The 16,230-nt window shown below is 52.4% G+C and overlaps 2 protein-coding genes across 7 annotated transcripts in view; both read right to left on the reverse strand.

The window, feature by feature from the left end:
* The window catches only part of Dock6 (dedicator of cytokinesis 6), a 58,761-nt gene that overhangs the window by 14,941 nt on the left and 27,590 nt on the right, over window positions 1-16,230 (reverse strand). For 3 of the 6 annotated variants that reach the window (XR_005284551.1, XM_038321107.1, XM_038321105.1), the window contains 15 exons: window positions 13,102-13,194; window positions 12,764-12,859; window positions 11,613-11,753; window positions 8,758-8,871; window positions 8,478-8,648; window positions 7,382-7,521; window positions 7,123-7,292; window positions 4,114-4,274; window positions 3,626-3,808; window positions 2,853-2,979; window positions 2,451-2,535; window positions 1,613-1,709; window positions 1,350-1,484; window positions 634-786; window positions 171-329 (listed from right to left, as the gene is read on the reverse strand). Coding sequence is in view for 5 of the 6 variants with exons in the window: in XM_038321107.1 (XP_038177035.1) it covers window positions 171-329; window positions 634-786; window positions 1,350-1,484; window positions 1,613-1,709; window positions 2,451-2,535; window positions 2,853-2,979; window positions 3,626-3,808; window positions 4,114-4,274; window positions 7,123-7,292; window positions 7,382-7,521; window positions 8,478-8,648; window positions 8,758-8,871; window positions 11,613-11,753; window positions 12,764-12,859; window positions 13,102-13,194 (2,025 nt within the window). In the remaining variant the exon portion in view is untranslated. Of the gene's footprint in view, window positions 1-170; window positions 330-633; window positions 787-1,349; window positions 1,485-1,612; window positions 1,710-2,450; window positions 2,536-2,852; window positions 2,980-3,625; window positions 3,809-4,113; window positions 4,275-7,122; window positions 7,293-7,381; window positions 7,522-8,477; window positions 8,649-8,757; window positions 8,872-11,612; window positions 11,754-12,763; window positions 12,860-13,101; window positions 13,195-16,230 lie in introns of those variants that run through there. The other 3 variants (XM_038321108.1, XM_038321106.1, XM_038321109.1) reach the window with 2 other exon arrangements.
* On the reverse strand, window positions 5,482-7,114 carry LOC121677110 (transcription initiation factor TFIID subunit 1-like). Its single transcript, XM_042054621.1, has 2 exons — window positions 6,866-7,114; window positions 5,482-6,757 (listed from the first exon to the last, which is right to left on the reverse strand). The coding sequence occupies exons 1-2, from the start codon at window positions 7,067-7,069 to the stop codon at window positions 6,329-6,331; spliced, it is 633 nt and encodes a 210-aa protein (XP_041910555.1). The 5' UTR covers window positions 7,070-7,114; the 3' UTR covers window positions 5,482-6,328.

The raw sequence follows: 16,230 nt of genomic DNA on the forward strand, positions 1-16,230 counted from the left end.
AGGAGGATTGTTGTGAGTCTAAGGCCAACCTGGGATATAGAGTGAGACCCTGCTTCATAATACCAAAGTTCAAATATGGATATCAAAAATAAATAAACAAATAAACCAAAAAGACACGGGGCAAATGGACACACTGTCCACAGTGGGAGGAGGGGTAGCACAGGCTTTACCTGCTCCGCGAAGGTGCTGTCCCGCAGTCCTATGTCCTCCTCCGCATAGGTCAGGATGGTCTTGAGGGACCGTCTCAAGTGCTCTTCACTGAAGTTCTGAGTTGTCCCCACAAGGGATGACAGGGACATGGTCACCAGCATCTTCACACGGGCAAAGTTCTGATAGAACAGGGAGGCGGTGTTGCCCTGAGAGCCTCAGGTCCCTGACTCCCTCACACCAGGGTCCCTTAAACTTTCTGACCCGTCAGCTGCCATACGTGGTTACTGCTCCCCACCTACCTGTCCACCCAGGCTTCCCACAGTCTGACCCCTCTTTCTGGCCTATGACACTGGATGATACTTGCTGATGGCCCTTGTGCGGTGGCAATGTCACCCCAGCTGGAGCCTGGAAACTGGCCCCATACATGGCCGATCTCGCCCCGTGCTGTGCCACCCCAGCTGGAGCCCGGAAACTGCCCCATACATGGCCGATCTCGAAGTTCTGGCGCATGAGCAGGTAGAGCGAGGCGCTGGCGTGGACGCGGACGGTGCTGATGCGGCTGCCGCAGTGTCGCAGAAGCCTCAGGCAGAGGTCGGCACAAAGCTCGGTGTCTTCCTCGAAAAGCAGCTCTGGGAACTGCCCCCAGGCCCCAGAGAGAGGTTGTTCAGCCCATTTTTGCTACTTCCCTCCCCACCTCCAATACAGGGTCTCTCTGGGCAGCTCTGCTATCCTGGAACTCACTCTGTAGACCAGGCTGACCTCAAACTCAGAGATCCGCCTGCCTCTACTTCAGGAGTTAAGGCATGCACCATCACCGACTGGCTATTTTTATTTTTTGAGACAGGCTCTTTTACGTAACTTAGGTTGACTCTGTACTTCCTGTAGAGCCAAGAATGCCCTTGAATGCCTGATTTCTTGCATCTACCTCCCAAAGCTGGGCTGACAGGTACATATAACTCCACCCAGCCTATTTATTTCTGGAAGACTTTCTTTCTTTCTTTTTTTTTTTTTTTTGGTTGTTCTTATTTTGCAACATTATCATAGGCAGTCCAGGCTGGCCTTGAACTTGCTATGTAGCCAAAGATGACCTGGGATGACAGATGATAGCCACCATGCAACTGCCTGGCACACAGTAGGTGCTCGGTACATGAATTATTATTATCCTGTGAATTGTGGCTGCTGTTTGGGAGTGTGCTCACCTTGGAAACCAGTGCTCGCTGGGTGGCTAGGCCGTGCTGCAGGAAGAGGGCACTCTGGGCGCTCCCTAGACTGTACAGAACGACTTTCAGCACGGCACTCAGGATGCTCTCACGGGCTTCCGACAGCATCACCGTCTTCACGGGAAGGTGTTAGAAATCCACGGGTTAAGAGACAAGGGTGCTTATGGGGTCTGGGAAGCTGAGGGATTATGGGGACACCATGGAGGATGAGAGGTCAGGACAGACACTGGATCAAATCATACCTGCACAATGATCTCCAGCATGTCCAGAACCACTAGGCTGGCCTCTGTAGCCAGATTTCCATCCACCAGGGCTTCATGCTCCATTTCATCCTTGGTCCTGGAGGGCAGGGGGGACCATGTGAAGCCACTTGGAGTCAGACCAGTGACACGACAGAGCCCTCTCCTACCCCTGGCTGTCCTTGGAGGGGAGCAGCTCTCTAGATATCGGTCTAAACTTCATGTGATGGTCTGAGTGTGTTCCTAAAGCTTCTTGTGTTGGAAGGTTGGTCCTCAGCTTGAAGAAGCTAAGAGATAGAGAGCAGGGGTATGGCATGACTCAGTGGTAGGGCCCCTGCCTAGAGTCCCCTAGTGAGGGGCTGGGGTGTGGCTCAGTGGTAGAGCCCCTGCCTAGAATCCCCCAGTGAGGGGCTGGGGTGTGGCTCAGTGGTAGAGCCCCTGCCTAGAATCCCCCAGTGAGGGGCTGGGGTGTGGCTCAGTGGTAGAGCCCTGCCTAGAATCCCCCAGTGAGGGGCTGGGGTGTGGCTCAGTGGTAGAGTATTTGTCCAACACTGGTGAGATCTAGGGTTTGATTCCCTAGACCCATAGGGACAAGTTAGACAGTTTTTGGTTATTAGGAGTGTGCCCTAAGAAGCTATTAAGGTAGGTCTCAAGGGACAACTTTTTATTTTATTTATTTATTTAGAGATAGGGTCTTGCTGTGTAGCACTGTATGGCTTGGAACTATCTGCCCTGGGCTCCCAGGCTTGCACCAGCGCAGCCTATGAGAAACTCTTAGGCTGTAAAGTGGCTGCCTCAGGCAGCTCATCACAGTCATGAGAACACCCATCTTTCAACCTACTTGTCCACACGGTCTGAGGTCTGTCTCCAGTGTGTAACATTCTTACGCCAGCGAACATTCTCTTGGTTTCCAGATGAACTTCTCTCTGGCATATACAAATGTATTTTCACAGGTATATGGAGAGAGAAAGACATACACAAACAAAGGGAAATATTCACACACAGGAAGACGTCTTTGTAGGGTTAAGCAGAGAGACACTGCTTGTCAGACACCACCACTAGACACAAATGGGCTGTGGGGACAGATGAGAACCACATACATCCATGTAGAGAGCAGTAACACAAGGACCTTTTCCCCGAGACAAGGACTCATGTATAGCCGAGGCCTAACCTTGAACTCCTCATTTCCCGAGTGCTGGGATTGCAGGTGTGCACCACACACCAGCTCCCCCTGTGACCTCACCCCTGCTCCGGCGCACCATCTCCTGCCGTGCCCCGATGGTGCCCAGGATGGCCTCCTCCAGCCGGGCTTTCATGTCCAGGGACTTCTTGAACGTGAGGCTGTTGATGCGCTCAAATGCCCTTTTCCCCTGGAAAAGCAGAGAACCGGGGCTTCAGGTGATGTGTGTTCCTTCTGCTCAGGGCCCTTTGCTAGAAGACAATACAGCCTTCTCTCCAAAAGCTTACCACCTCCATATTCTCTTCCTCCCTTCTCCCCTCTGCTCCTCCTTCTCCACTCTCCTCCTCCCTCCACACTTTTCCTAGCACCTGCCAACCACGCTATCAGACTCCCCTGCAGCTTTCTGCCTTTTCTTCTCTCCTTTCTTCACTCTCTAAATTTCTCATTTTTAAGGCAGAGCCTTCCATACTCCAGGCTGGTCTTGAACTCACTATGTAGCTGAGAATGATCTTGGCCTTCTGAATAGCCAAGCACGGGATGACAGGCTTGTGTGCCCTTCTCTCCTCCACCCTCCTCACTCTCTTTCATCCTGGGGATGGATGGACTTTACACATGCCTGTCAAGCACTCTATGACTGCCCTCATCCCCAGTGCAACACTCTATTCATGAAGTCATGTGCCATCTCACTCCAGAGCTGAGGACAGACACAGCCCACCTTCCACCCTCAGCTCACAGAAGCCGTGTACACACAGTCTGCCCCTGGCTACCCAGTTCCCGCTACAGGGAGCTCTGGGTGTGTGCTCATCCCCACCTCAGCCTCACCCACCGCCTCACACCTTGTACTCAAAGGCAGCCAGACAGAGGTAGAGGAGGTCCAGGAGGCGGCCCAGCTGGGGCAGGGCCAGGTCGGCAGCCCAGCGCTGCAGAAGGGCTGGTTCAGCATTTTTCAGGACCCACAGCACACACACCAACAAGGTCCGGCTGGACTCGGCAGAGAGGGGACAGCCTGAGCGAGCTGCCTGGGTGCAGAGAGGGAACAGAATCAATGTGAGTTTCCTTACACAAGGTGAGCTGTGGCCAACTGCACCTCGTGACATGACATCCTTTTTGTTTCGTTTGAGACACAGACCCGTGTCAAATCCACAACATGGTCTGGAGAAGACTTTAAACTTGTGATCCTCCTGCCTCTATCACCGCCGTGCTTAGATCACAGGTATGCACCACTCCGTGCAGGAATGTGGTACTGGGGCTGCATGATGCTAGGCAAGTACTCTACCATGTGAGCCACATCCCAGCCGTCTCTGGGGATGAGCCTCAGACTTACTGCTGAAGGTCCCTGGGAAATGCTGGCGCGAGAGCCAGGAGCCAGAGGTCCCCCAGCGATGGCCATGGCCACAGACGGGTTGATGGTGCCTCCAATGTCCCCTTCACCTTCTGTGTCTGAGTCCAACATGGAAGCCAGTCTTGACCGCTGCCCTGAGCCCTCTAGGGGCAGAATAGAAGGTGAGAAGGATGAGGCACGGGGAAGCTCCTTGCTTCAGCCAGGAGCAGTGGTGCATGCTTTGAATCCCAGTACTCAAGAGGGAGAGGCAGGCAGTTTGAGGACAGTCTGGTCTGCAGAGTGAGTTCCAGGACAGACAGGGCTACACAGAGAAACCCTGTCTAGAACACCACCCACAAAAGGAATAATTGCTGCTCTCACTCCGAATTTCCAGTATTCTCTGACATCAGCCGCCTCAGACCAGGTCAGGTCAATGGTTGCCTATTGCTCAAATTTAATCTTTGTACTTAAAGTATGGCTACTCTGGCCACAGCTACATAGTTAACACTTAGAACATACTTGAGGATTGGGCCATGGGCCGGTCAGTGAGGGGCTGGGAGTGTCTCGGCCTTCTGAATACTGGGTTACAGACAAAAGGTAGACAGCACCCAAGTGAAATGCTGGCCTCAGCTAGCTTGGTGCAGGTCCCGGCTGAGAGGTTGGAGCTACCTATCTGCCTAGACACTAAAAGGAACACCCTCCCTGGAGAACCCAACACTGCTCCAGACCGTGGCTCTCATATTCTATGTCCAGAGAGAACACAAAATTGTAAGTGACCAAGACATCTGAAGTAGACACAGAGAAGAGTAAATGACCATTAGCAAGCAATGATTTTACAATAAAAGTCAGAAAAGGACAAAAATGGTTTCAAAGATGAAGAATTTCAAAATAATGTCAGAGGGTCAGCGAGACGGCTCAGTGCAAAGATGGCCGCTGCTATGCCTGATGACCTATGACCCACGTTTGGGTCTCCAGGACTCACGTGGTGGAAGGAGAGAACCAACTCTCACATGTTGTCCTGACTTCCACATGTTCATGTGTATGTCTATACACACACAGAAAACAAACAAATAATGCTTTAATTAAAAATAGGGAGCTACTGGACATGGCATACACCTTTAACCCCAGCACTCAGGAGGCAGAGGCAGGTGGACCTCTGAGTCGAGCTCTGGTCTAAATAGCAAGTTCCAGGACAGCCTGGATTATATAGCAAGATTTTGTCTCAAAAGAAGTAAATAAATAAATAAATAAAAGAGCACTGGCTGCTCTTCCAAAGGACTCAGGTTCAATTCCCAGCTCCCACGTGGTAACTTACAACTGTGTATAACTCCAGTTCCAGGGTTGTGACAGCCTCTGGACTCTGTGGGCAGCAGGTATGCACATGGTACACACACACACACAGACAAAACATTCACACAAACGAGAAATACAAAAATGACAAAACAAATAAAATTGGAATGTACGAAAAAATTAAATCAAATTGGACATTTTACAAGTTAAAAGATATAGTGTCTGAAATTAAGAATTTGGGCTGGGAGATGGTTCAGTGGCTAAGTATTTGTCATGCACACAGGAGGACTGGCGTTCAAAGTGCCCAGCACTCATGTAAATGTCAGATGTACATGGCAACATGTTTGCAATTCCAGCCTGAGAAGGTGCAGACCTGGATGCGGAGCAAGCTGGCTGGTGAGAGGAGCCCTGTCAGCGAGCTCCAAGTCTGACTAAAGGAGCAAGCCCTGACTCAGCAGATACAGTGGAAGAGTGATCAAGGCTGACTCCTGACATTAAACTCAGGCCTTCACATGTACACACACACACACACACACACACACACACCAAACAAACCCAAGAACTAAACAGATGGGCTAGAAGACAGTGAACTCAAAGACAGATGGGAGAAAAAGCATGGGAAAACAGTAGACATGTCATACAAAGAAACACTCTAACATGAGGCACCGGAGTCCCAGGAGACAGAAGAGGAGGCAGGCAAAAGGCTTAGAAGATAAGAGCTGAGGATTTCTCCATACTGACGAAAGGCATGAATCTAGGGTCCTTTCTGTATCCAGGAAAGTGCCTTCGATTGTGCCTGAATGCCATGCAGGGCCACTCACAACTCGGAACAGACGAGAGAGCGAGGACAGGAGCACACGGCCCGCTCTCTCACCTGCCTATTTCCCACTGAGCCTTCCCCGTCTCTCTCAGAAGGCAGCATGGGCCATCAGGAGGCCTCTGTTGGGCTGGCAACAATAGGACAGCTCTCCACACGTGTGTTCCTGTCATGTGGATGCTCACTGTCTCCCTGGACAGCTCTCCACACGTGTGTTCCTGTCATGTGGATGCTCACTGTCTCTCTGGACAGCTCTCCACACGTGTGTTCCTCTGTCATGTGGATGCTCACTGTCTCCATGGACAGCTCTCCACACGTGTGTTCCTCTGTCATGTGGATGCTCACTGTCTCCCTGGACAGCTCTCCACACATGTGTTCCTCTGTCATGTGGATGCTCACTGTCTCTCTGGACAGCTCTCCACATGTGTGTTCCTCTGTCATGTGGATGCTCACTGTCTCCCTGGACAGCTCTCCACACGTGTGTTCCTCTGTCATGTGGATGCTCACTGTCTCCCTGGACAGCTCTCCACACATGTGTTCCTCTGTCATGTGGATGCTCACTGTCTCCCTGGACAGCTCTCCACATGTGTGTTCCTCTGTCATGTGGATGCTCACTGTCTCTCTGGACAGCTCTCCACACATGTGTTCCTCTGTCATGTGGATGCTCACTGTCTCTCTGGACAGCTCTCCACATGTGTGTTCCTCTGTCGTGTGGATGCTCACGGTTTCACTTTCCAGGTGAGGCTTACAGCTTGATGTGGATGCTGTGGTGAGCCTGGCCCTGTGCTGCTCCCCCTCAGGCTGACTAGCCACCCCATCCCCGCACCCCATTCTCTGCTTCTCCCACTCCATATCCCATGGTCAAGTCTGGCCCCATAAAACCCCATCTTCCCCAGCCCTCTGACCGGCGAAGCCATGCAGTCGTGGCAGTGTGTCCCTCGCAAGGGAGAGCAGGGGCAGGTACAGCTCGGCCACCTTGGCCTTCACGGTGGCCTCTGTGTAGCGGGAGTCAACATCGTGGCTGCACAGCAGGCTGTGTACAGCGCCAATGGCCTTCTTGTGTAAAAGGGATGCCCTGTGGAGTGACAGGGTACTCAGCATGGTGCAGACATAGCTCCTGGCCCATGTCACACTCCTCCGGCCACACCCAGGCCCCATGCTCACCCCTCAGCTTCAGGGTCCAGGGCTAGGGCCAGCTCCGTCAGCAGGAGTCCAGAGAGAAAGTGCTGCTGCCTGAAAGGCCCACTTAGCTCGAACATGCTGGTCACTTTAGGGTCAGGGGCCTGGCTGGAGAAGGTGGAGCTCTGTAGATGGTGGAGTGGATGAAGTAAAAGGTCACAACCGTGGCCACCATGACAGTAACTGAAGTTAGCATCAAGAGCTGGAGATGTGTGGCTGGGGTGGTAGAGACGAACCCACAGATCCCAAATCTGGATATTTCCCACTTTACACTCCTAAAAGTACTTCAGGGGGGGCCAGGAAGAGGGCTCAGCCAGGGAGGACACTCTCCACCAAAGCTCACAACCCGAGTTTGGTCCCCAAGGCACACATGGTGGACAGAGAGAACCGACTCCCGGAAGTTGTTCTCTGAGTGCCACACTATTATCACAGCACACAGTGCTCCCCATAAAGTAAATACAATTTTAAATTAAAAGTATCTCCCAAAGAAAGTGTCATCATATTCTTTTGCTCACTTATTGTAGGATGACAGTACCAGTGCAATAGTATTGTCCATGGGCACAGGGTTAAAGGTCAGAGGAACCGGAGAGATGGCTCAGCAGTTGAGAGCACTGGCTGCTCTTCCAGAGGACCTGGGTTCATTTCCCAGCATCCACATAGTGGCTCACAGCCATCTGCAATGCCAGTTCCAGGGGACCAAGTGCCCTCTTCTAGCCTGCACTGATACCAGGCATGCCTGTGGTGTACAGTCATACACATAAAATAAAACAAATAAATCCTTAAAGGTCAGAGGTGCGAGGTCAGGGATAACCCATCTGCGAGGGGGGAGGGCATGGAGTCAAAACTCAAAAGGCTGAGGAGCAGCAGACTGAATGCAAGTCTAAGGACTGGGTTTGTGGGTCAGAAGGAGTCATTTTTGCTAGGAAATCTCTGAGAAGTCAGGGTGAAGACTCAGAGGTGAAGAGTCAAAGGTCAAGGGTGTCCAGGGCGGTGTACCACAAGGAAGTGAACAGACATGCGGAGGACAGGATGAATGTGTGCCACTTAAGGCGAGAGTGGGAGGAGACGGAGGCCCACCTACCTGGGAAGTAGTGGAGGACACCGAGGGGGACGGGGAGGCTGGGGGCGACAGGGGGCTGCAGGGGAGGTTAAGGGTCACATAGTGCTCATGGCTACACAGGATGCGGGTGAAGTCCATTCGAAGGGTCAGCAGTGCAGTTGGATTGGGGGCAGACTGCAGCCGAGTGGCCACCTGCAAGAAAGGGGATGCAGGGGCGAGATCACCATTCTCCTGAATTGAGACTCCATGAGTCCCACGATGCCATCTGCCGCCCTCCGTGTCCTCCGTCACGCACACCTACCTGCTTGTAGTGAGCTCGTACCAGGCTGAAGATGTACCCTCGATCCGCTATGGACAGGAGGTCACTGAGGAAGAAGGCCAGGCTAGCGTTGAGGCGTTCAGCCAGCTCCATGTCCTGGGGACACAGGACCTCTCAGTCCATATTGACAGTGCCCAGCCTGGCTCACCTCTGCATGACGCCCTTAACTCTCGGTCTTCATCCCCGACTTCCTCCCCCTCTACGATCCACTCACAACACTCATTGAACTTTATTTTTATTATCTGAGACAGGGTCTCGTGATGCAGCCTAGCTGACCTACCTCACTGTAATCCAGGCCGGGAACAAGCACAGAGATCTCCCAGCCTCCACACCCCAGGCTGGGATCAAGCACAGAGATCTCCCAGCCTCCACACCCCAGGCTGGGATCAAGCACAGAGATCTCCCAGCCTCAACACCCCAGGTTGGGGTCAGACGCCACTATGTCACACCCAGCTCCACAATACATTTTCTTTCTTCTCCCACCCATAGTTGGATAATCCACTTTCTACATCCAGACTTCAGAGTGCAAAGAATGCATTTCCCAGGCTCCCTTGCAGCTGATAGTCATGTGACCATATTCTGGTCAATGAGATCAAGAGGTGAAGTACCATCTTTCATTGCTTGAGACCCCTGGTGAACTGGGAGGCCGTGAACCAAACATAGCCCTGCAGCCTACTTATATACAGAGAAACACTTTGCTTCTGTTTAAATGCTTACCATTGTAGTCTAGCAAATTAATGTGCTCTAATGGTATACCATCAATAATCATTTAACGAGCATCTATTGGGCACCTACTGTGTGCCACCTCTGAGTCCTGGGTGCTAGTCCAACAGTCATACGCTGACTATATAGCTCAGGCTAGCCTCAAGCATGTGATTTTCCTGTCTCAGCCTCTCAGATGCAGAGACCACAGACGTGCACCACCACACCTGGCTGGGACGCCTTAAATATGGAGCCAGATACAACTGGTGCTCATTATATGCCAAAGGAATGAAAGAGCAGTGCCCATCACCAACGACACTGCTGTCAGCGCTTGGGACTGCTCCAGGGATACCAAGACTGGGACCTTGGCATCAGCCTAGAGGTCACTGGGACCGTGCAACAGGCGGCCTTTCCCAAACCTGAATGTTCCTATCACCCCCAAGTGACATTTCTCCTTAAAAACCAGGAGACTTGACCACGGCAGCTCCTGAACTTAACCTTACACTGGGGAGGCAGGTGCTTCTCTTTGAGTCTGAAGCTACACAGCAAGTTCCAAGCCAGTCTGGGCTACACAATGAGACTCTAAAAATCAAAGTGCATCAGGAGAGATGTGCTGGCAAGCTGGCTGCCGAGCCTGCTGTCTGGGGTTTGACACCCTGGTGGAAGGAGAGCTGCCTCCCAGATTGTCTCCTAACTTCTCACATGCACTGTGTTTCACAAACCCATACAAACACAATAGATAAACGTAATTTTAAACAATCGGGATATGGGGCTGGGGAGATGGCTCAGTGGTCCTGGGTCTGAGTCTCAGCACCCACATGGCTGCTCACAACCATCTGAACTCCTGTACCAGGGAATCCAAAGCCCTTTTCTGGCCTCCAAGGGCACGACACACAGTGCACAAGCCAAACACTTGTCCACATAAATAATTTTTTTGGCTTTCCAAGTCATGGTTTCTCCGTGTGGCCCTGGTTGTCCTAGAACTCTCTGTAGACCAGGCTGGCTTCGAACTCAGAGATCCGCCAGCCTCTGCCTCCTGAGCACTAGGATTAAAAACATGCACACCACTGTCCGGCTTAATTTTTTTAATAAAAAATAATTAGGAGACATTTCTGCAGAAGATGGGTTAGACGGAGTAGCGCAATGGGTGTTTCTGTCTGTGGGAAACATTCTCTCTGGCCCCGTACACCCCCACAGAAGAGGGTGACTTACTCGTCCCCCCTCCCCCAGTAGCATGGCGCTAGGTTATGCTACTCTGTCACTCTCTGCCTCAGTTTCCTTATCAGTAAAGTAGAGGTAACATTAATACTTCATGGATGGCTGGTGAGATTGAGTATGATCCAGCTGGACTCCTACAGGAGATCAATAAATGCTTCCGTAGGGATACGGTGATCATGACTGCTACTTGCCTAATTCCTGTGGGGACTGGAACGGGTGACCCTGGGGCCTCGGTGATCATCAGGTTCTCAGAATAGCAACATGCACTTATTATGCTCCTACAGCATACTGGTGCCAAGCTAAGGGCACAGGACGTATCGTCCACCCGTCTGACCCCTCCCCACCCCGCCACTGTCCTCACCGACTCTTATTCCCCTTCCACTACTCTCCCCGCCTCTGGACCCTTGCACTGCCATTCCTCCTGCCTGTGGCTCCCAGGCCCTACCCACCTCACCTTCCAGCTTTTCCTCCAAAACTGCTTTGTGAGGGCAGGGACTTGATCAGTTTTGTTTACTGCTGTGTCTCTACATCCAGCTGGGGCTATGTATACCATAGGTGCTCAAGAAAGAGACCATGGCCAGGCAGTGGAGGCACAGGCATTTAATCCCAGCACTCAGGAGGCAGAGGCAGGTGGATCTCTGTGAGTTCGAGGCCAGTCTGGTATACATAGCAAGTTCCAGGACTGGTTGCATAGCTACTGAGAAACGCTGTCTTGAAAAACAAAAACAGAACTCTCTCTCTCTCACTCCCTCCCTCCCTCCCTCCCTCCCTCTCTCTCTCTCTCTCTCTCTCTCTCTCTCTCTCTCTCTCTCTAAAGAGACCACGAGCAGCTGCATGTAGCACACTGCATCTCTGACTGCAGCACTGGTCTGTCCACCTGGTCACTTTCCTCCAAGAGGCCCTGAGTCCCTCCTCACCTTATGGACCCTGGTGATGACTTCCAGGCCCACAGAGGCCACCAGGGCCGCGATGTCATCCAGGAAGCGTCCAGGGAAGCGCAGCTTGCGGGGAGTGTCCAGTCGCTGGTTCAAGAGCAAGTGTAGTTCCATGCTTTTTATCTGGGGATGAGGAGAGTAGGCGGGGCTCTGTCATGTGGGAGGGGCTTAATATATATATATATAGCTGGGGCTCAAGAGAAACTAGGGTGCTGGACTGACAGGTGAGGCACTACTGGCAAGAAAGGGGAACATCAGAGGCCCTGAGCTAAGTAGTCGTGACTGAAGGGTGGTCTGGGCTTGACAGAAGGCACGGAACTTTAGCATTGAGAACAGTGGGCTGTAGGCTGGGGAGATGGCTCAGCAGTTAAGAGCATTGGCAGTTCTTCCAGAGGTTCTGAGTTCAATTCCCAGCAACCACATGGTGGCTCACAGCCACCTATAATGGGATCTGATGCTTTCTTCTGACATGTAGGTGTACATGCACCATATACATAAAATAAATAAATCCAAAACAAAACAAAACACCCCCTCAAGTCCTGACCCCAGGAGATGCAGCCTGAAGGCTGTGAGCAGGACCTGAGGAAGTGACACAGGTGGGCCTGAGTGGGTAGCAGTGGGAGGTTCACACCCACCTCCTGTTTGGGGCACCCTGATTGGCTAGGCTGGCTGGTCAACAAGTACCAGGGACCCTTCTGTCTCCAGGTCCCAGTGCCGGGATTACTGGCTTCCGCCAGGCCCAGTCCTTTCCTTTTTAGATGTGTTCTCCTGATCTAACTCTGGTCTTTGTGTGTATGGCAAGCACTTTGCTCTAACTGAATCTTCTTCCCAGCCTCTGAGAGGCTGACTTTGAGGAATTCAGGACTCTGCCTTGGAGGATTTTCGGGGAGGTCAGGACCAACAGGCCCTGAGGAAGAGAACACAAAGACGCACTTGAAGGAATCTGGGGGTTGGCAAGTCTGACTCTCAGTGCTTAGCGTCTTTTGGAGGAAGGAGGCCCCATCTCTGGGTTGAGAAATCCTCTCTCAAGGGGGGGAGGTCACTGTCAAGGTGATCTCCATCCCTCGTTACAGAAGAGCCCCAAGGCCTTTTCCTAGGGTTCTCAAACGCAGTTGCAGGGCACTTGTCCTCACCATGAGCTGGAAGAAGAACCAGGCATGCTGTAGGGCCACCTCACGGACCGCACTGCCACTCACCACCCACTGCAGGGCCAGCTCCTCGTGCAGCAGCTGTGGACAGGGCTAGGGTCACCAAGGGCCACGTGACACCCCCCCACACCCCTTAGCAAGGCACGACTTGGGGGAGGTAGCCCGAAGCCTGGTTGGGGGTCAGAGCAGCAGGAGGCCATGCAGGGTGGGATGAGAGCAGACTCCAGCCCTGGCTGGGCTCTGGATGTGGGGAGGAGCACTGGACCCTTGCTGTGGGGCAGTGGGGTAGACATCAGGTCAGCCACCCTATTACTCCCCTCTACCTTCTGCACAGTGTGTCTTGGCTGAGGGGCTGGTGGGGCCGAGGAGGAGGCCTCGAGGTAAGAGGAGGCACGGCTAGAGCTGCGGTCGGTGGCCTAGGACGGATGGGTGGAGAGCACGGATGGCGGAGAGAGTTAGTGATGAGATGGGAGACAGGCTACGTGGATGGAGGGGACAGTCCTGTGACATGGGCGCTGAGATGGGAGACAGGCTACGTGGATGGAGGGGGACAGTCCTGTGACATGGGCGCTGAGAGAGATGGGTCCTGGTCAGCATGAACACAGGAGGAACTTAGGGTTTGAAAACATTGCCAGAAACTTCCATGTGTTAGAGATTTTGTGTTTAGTTTTCTTGAGGCAGGGTCTCATGTAGCCCAGAATGGCCATGTTGCTGGCATTTGGTGGTGGAACCTTAGCAGGTGACTAGCATTAGGTAAGGCTAAGAGGGTGGGGCCTCTATAGTACTATTAGTGGCTTTAGAAAAAGAGAAAGAGAAAGGCAGGCAAGATGGAATACACCTATAATCCTAGAGCTGAGGACGCTGAGGCAGGAGGATTGTGAGCTCCAAGTCAAGGAGGACCTTGTCTCACAATAAAAGAAAGAGAAAAGAAAAGAAGGAAAGAGGAGAGGGAGGGAGGGACGGGGAAAAGAAGAAGGGAAGAGAAAGGGGAGAGGGAGAGAAACAGGGAGGATTGAGAAAGTGGGGGCACAGAAGGGAGACCCAAGTTAGCTCACTGCCTCTGTCACCATGGCTACCCTTCGCCACATGATCCAGCGCGAGGGGCCTGTGCTCGGTAGCTCACTTAGCATCCAGAGCTATAAATTAACTAGTTATTCTCTACTTGTTTGTTTCTCTGTGTAGCCCTGACTGTCCTGGAACTAGCTCTGTAGACCAGGCTGGCTTCGAGCTCACAGAGATCCCCCTGCCTCTGCCTCCTGAGTGCTGGGATAAAAGGCGTGTGCCACCCCTGCTCGGCAGTTACTCCTTATAAAGACCCGGTCTTGAGTACTTTGTGCCAGCGACAGAAGACAGGCTGAGGCGATGGGCAGGGCCATGCAGGCTATGAGGCCGATGGGGAAGGGACACAGGCGTGAGGGAATGGGTTTGTAGGTAGAACGAGGAGGACACTGGGCATGGCCAGGGAGCTGTGGAAGTACATGGGACAGGGTGGGTAAGGGCAGGTGAAGGAGCAGCTGAAATCAGACGTGTTGAGAAAAGAGGGAGCTGGACATGGTGGGGTACACCTGTCATCTCATTGCTCAGGAGGCAGGAACAGAGTGACTTCCAGGCCATCATGGGCTACATAGCAAGACTTTGTCTCAAAGTGCAACAACCAAACTAAACAACATTCCACAAAACACAAAACAACAAAAATAAGGGTTAGGATTTGACCCTGTGGTAGAGCGCTTGTCTTCGTATGGGCAAGGCCCTGGGCTCCATGTCCTGCGCTCAGGGAAACAAACAAACAAACAAACAAAAAACGAAGACAAAAGAAAAGGGGGTGCCCTGTGAAGGATGGAGTCAGGGCTAACAATGAAGACAAGGTGATGGCATGGGGTGATGTAGGCGATGACTCCCCTAGTGCGGGGGGGGGGTGCAGCAGAGACAAAGGCTGGCCATGGCACCACTGCAGACGGAAAAGGATTCATGACTGGAGGAGAGGCTAGAGGGACAGCTTGTGAACATGGAGGAGGTGTGGAGAGAGAAGAAAAGGAAGGAAGGTTAGACAGCAAAGACGGTACCTGCCAGGACTGCAGGCCTGGCCTCCTGCTCCAGCCTTGCTCAGGGCCTCACAGGGCCTCAGTGTGCCCCTCTGCAAAATAGGTATCATGGTCCAAGTTTCACTCTCCTCGCCTGGTTTTCTGGGCAGTGCTGGAGCTGGCTCTGCCACTGGCATTTAAGCGCCCTGTAGCTGACATGGCCCATCACGCACTGCTTACTTCGCATGCCTGAGCCAGACCACACACTATGAAGATCACTTCCTGCATGGAACACTACCCTGTTACTACCTATCACCTCCTCTTGGCTCCTCAAGGCCTGACTGACCTTTCAGGAAACTGAGGACGACTCTGATTAATAATGCCAGGGATGGGACTAGAGATGGCTCAGCAGTTAAGGGCATTGGTTGCTCTTGCAGAGGACCTGTGCTTGATCCCATATAATGACTCACAAGTGTCTGTAACTCCAGGCCCAGGGGATCTGAAGCCTTCTCGACTTTTGAGGGCACCAGGTAGATGCAGCATAGACACACATATAACACCCATGGAAAAACAACCATACACATAAGTAAATAAATCTAACATATATTTTTTAATGACGGGGTGAGTTGGCTGAGCACGTGCCTTGCCACTGAGCTTCAGCGCAGCATTTTTTTTTTGGGACAGGGCCTCAAACTCGTTATGTAGCCAAGGATGACTTTAGACTACTGATCCTCCTGCCTCCATCTCCAAAAGCTAGGTTTACAGGCGTGCACCACTGTGCGTGGTGTGTGTGGTCCTAGGGATGGAACCCAGGCCTGTGTGTGTGCTAGGCCAGTGCTCCACTTGCTGAGCCCAGCTCCAGCCTGCTGAAGCATCTATGCAGCACTTCTGAACATGCTCACCTGTTTGGTGGGTATCTATTCTGGGATGTCTGCTGCAGCTCAGGAGACCCACTGGGCCCCACCCTCTGCCCATGCTTGGAACCATGCTGCCGAGCACTTTACTAAGAGTCTTTTTGGTTTGTTTTGCTGAGATGAGATCTGATGTAGCCTAGGCTGCCTTGAAACTTCCATGTAGCCCAGGGCGACTTTGTACTCCTTCCTCTACTTCCTAAGACTTGGGATTATAGGCAGGCACCTGAAAATTTGGTGTGTTATCTTCATCTCAAAATTGAGAGACTCAGAGAGGCAGCCAATCAGCTGGGCACAGGGCAAGGCCTGAGTCAAGGGGGAAAGGAGCCCAGGCCTACTGCAGGTAAAGCCCTTCCCCATACCAGGTCCCTAGGAAGGAGCTAAATTGGGGAAACCCTGTATGAAAACAGATGGGGAACTGTAGGGGTCCAGTGCTACTCCACCCTCACAGGGTTATCTATGCCAAGGAGATGGTCAGGAGTCCCCGAAAGCAAAGGTGGGTTAAGAGCAGGGCCATCCA

Source organism: Arvicola amphibius, chromosome 3 (assembly GCF_903992535.2).
Source record: "Arvicola amphibius chromosome 3, mArvAmp1.2, whole genome shotgun sequence".
Taxonomy (NCBI): Eukaryota; Metazoa; Chordata; class Mammalia; order Rodentia; family Cricetidae; genus Arvicola; species Arvicola amphibius.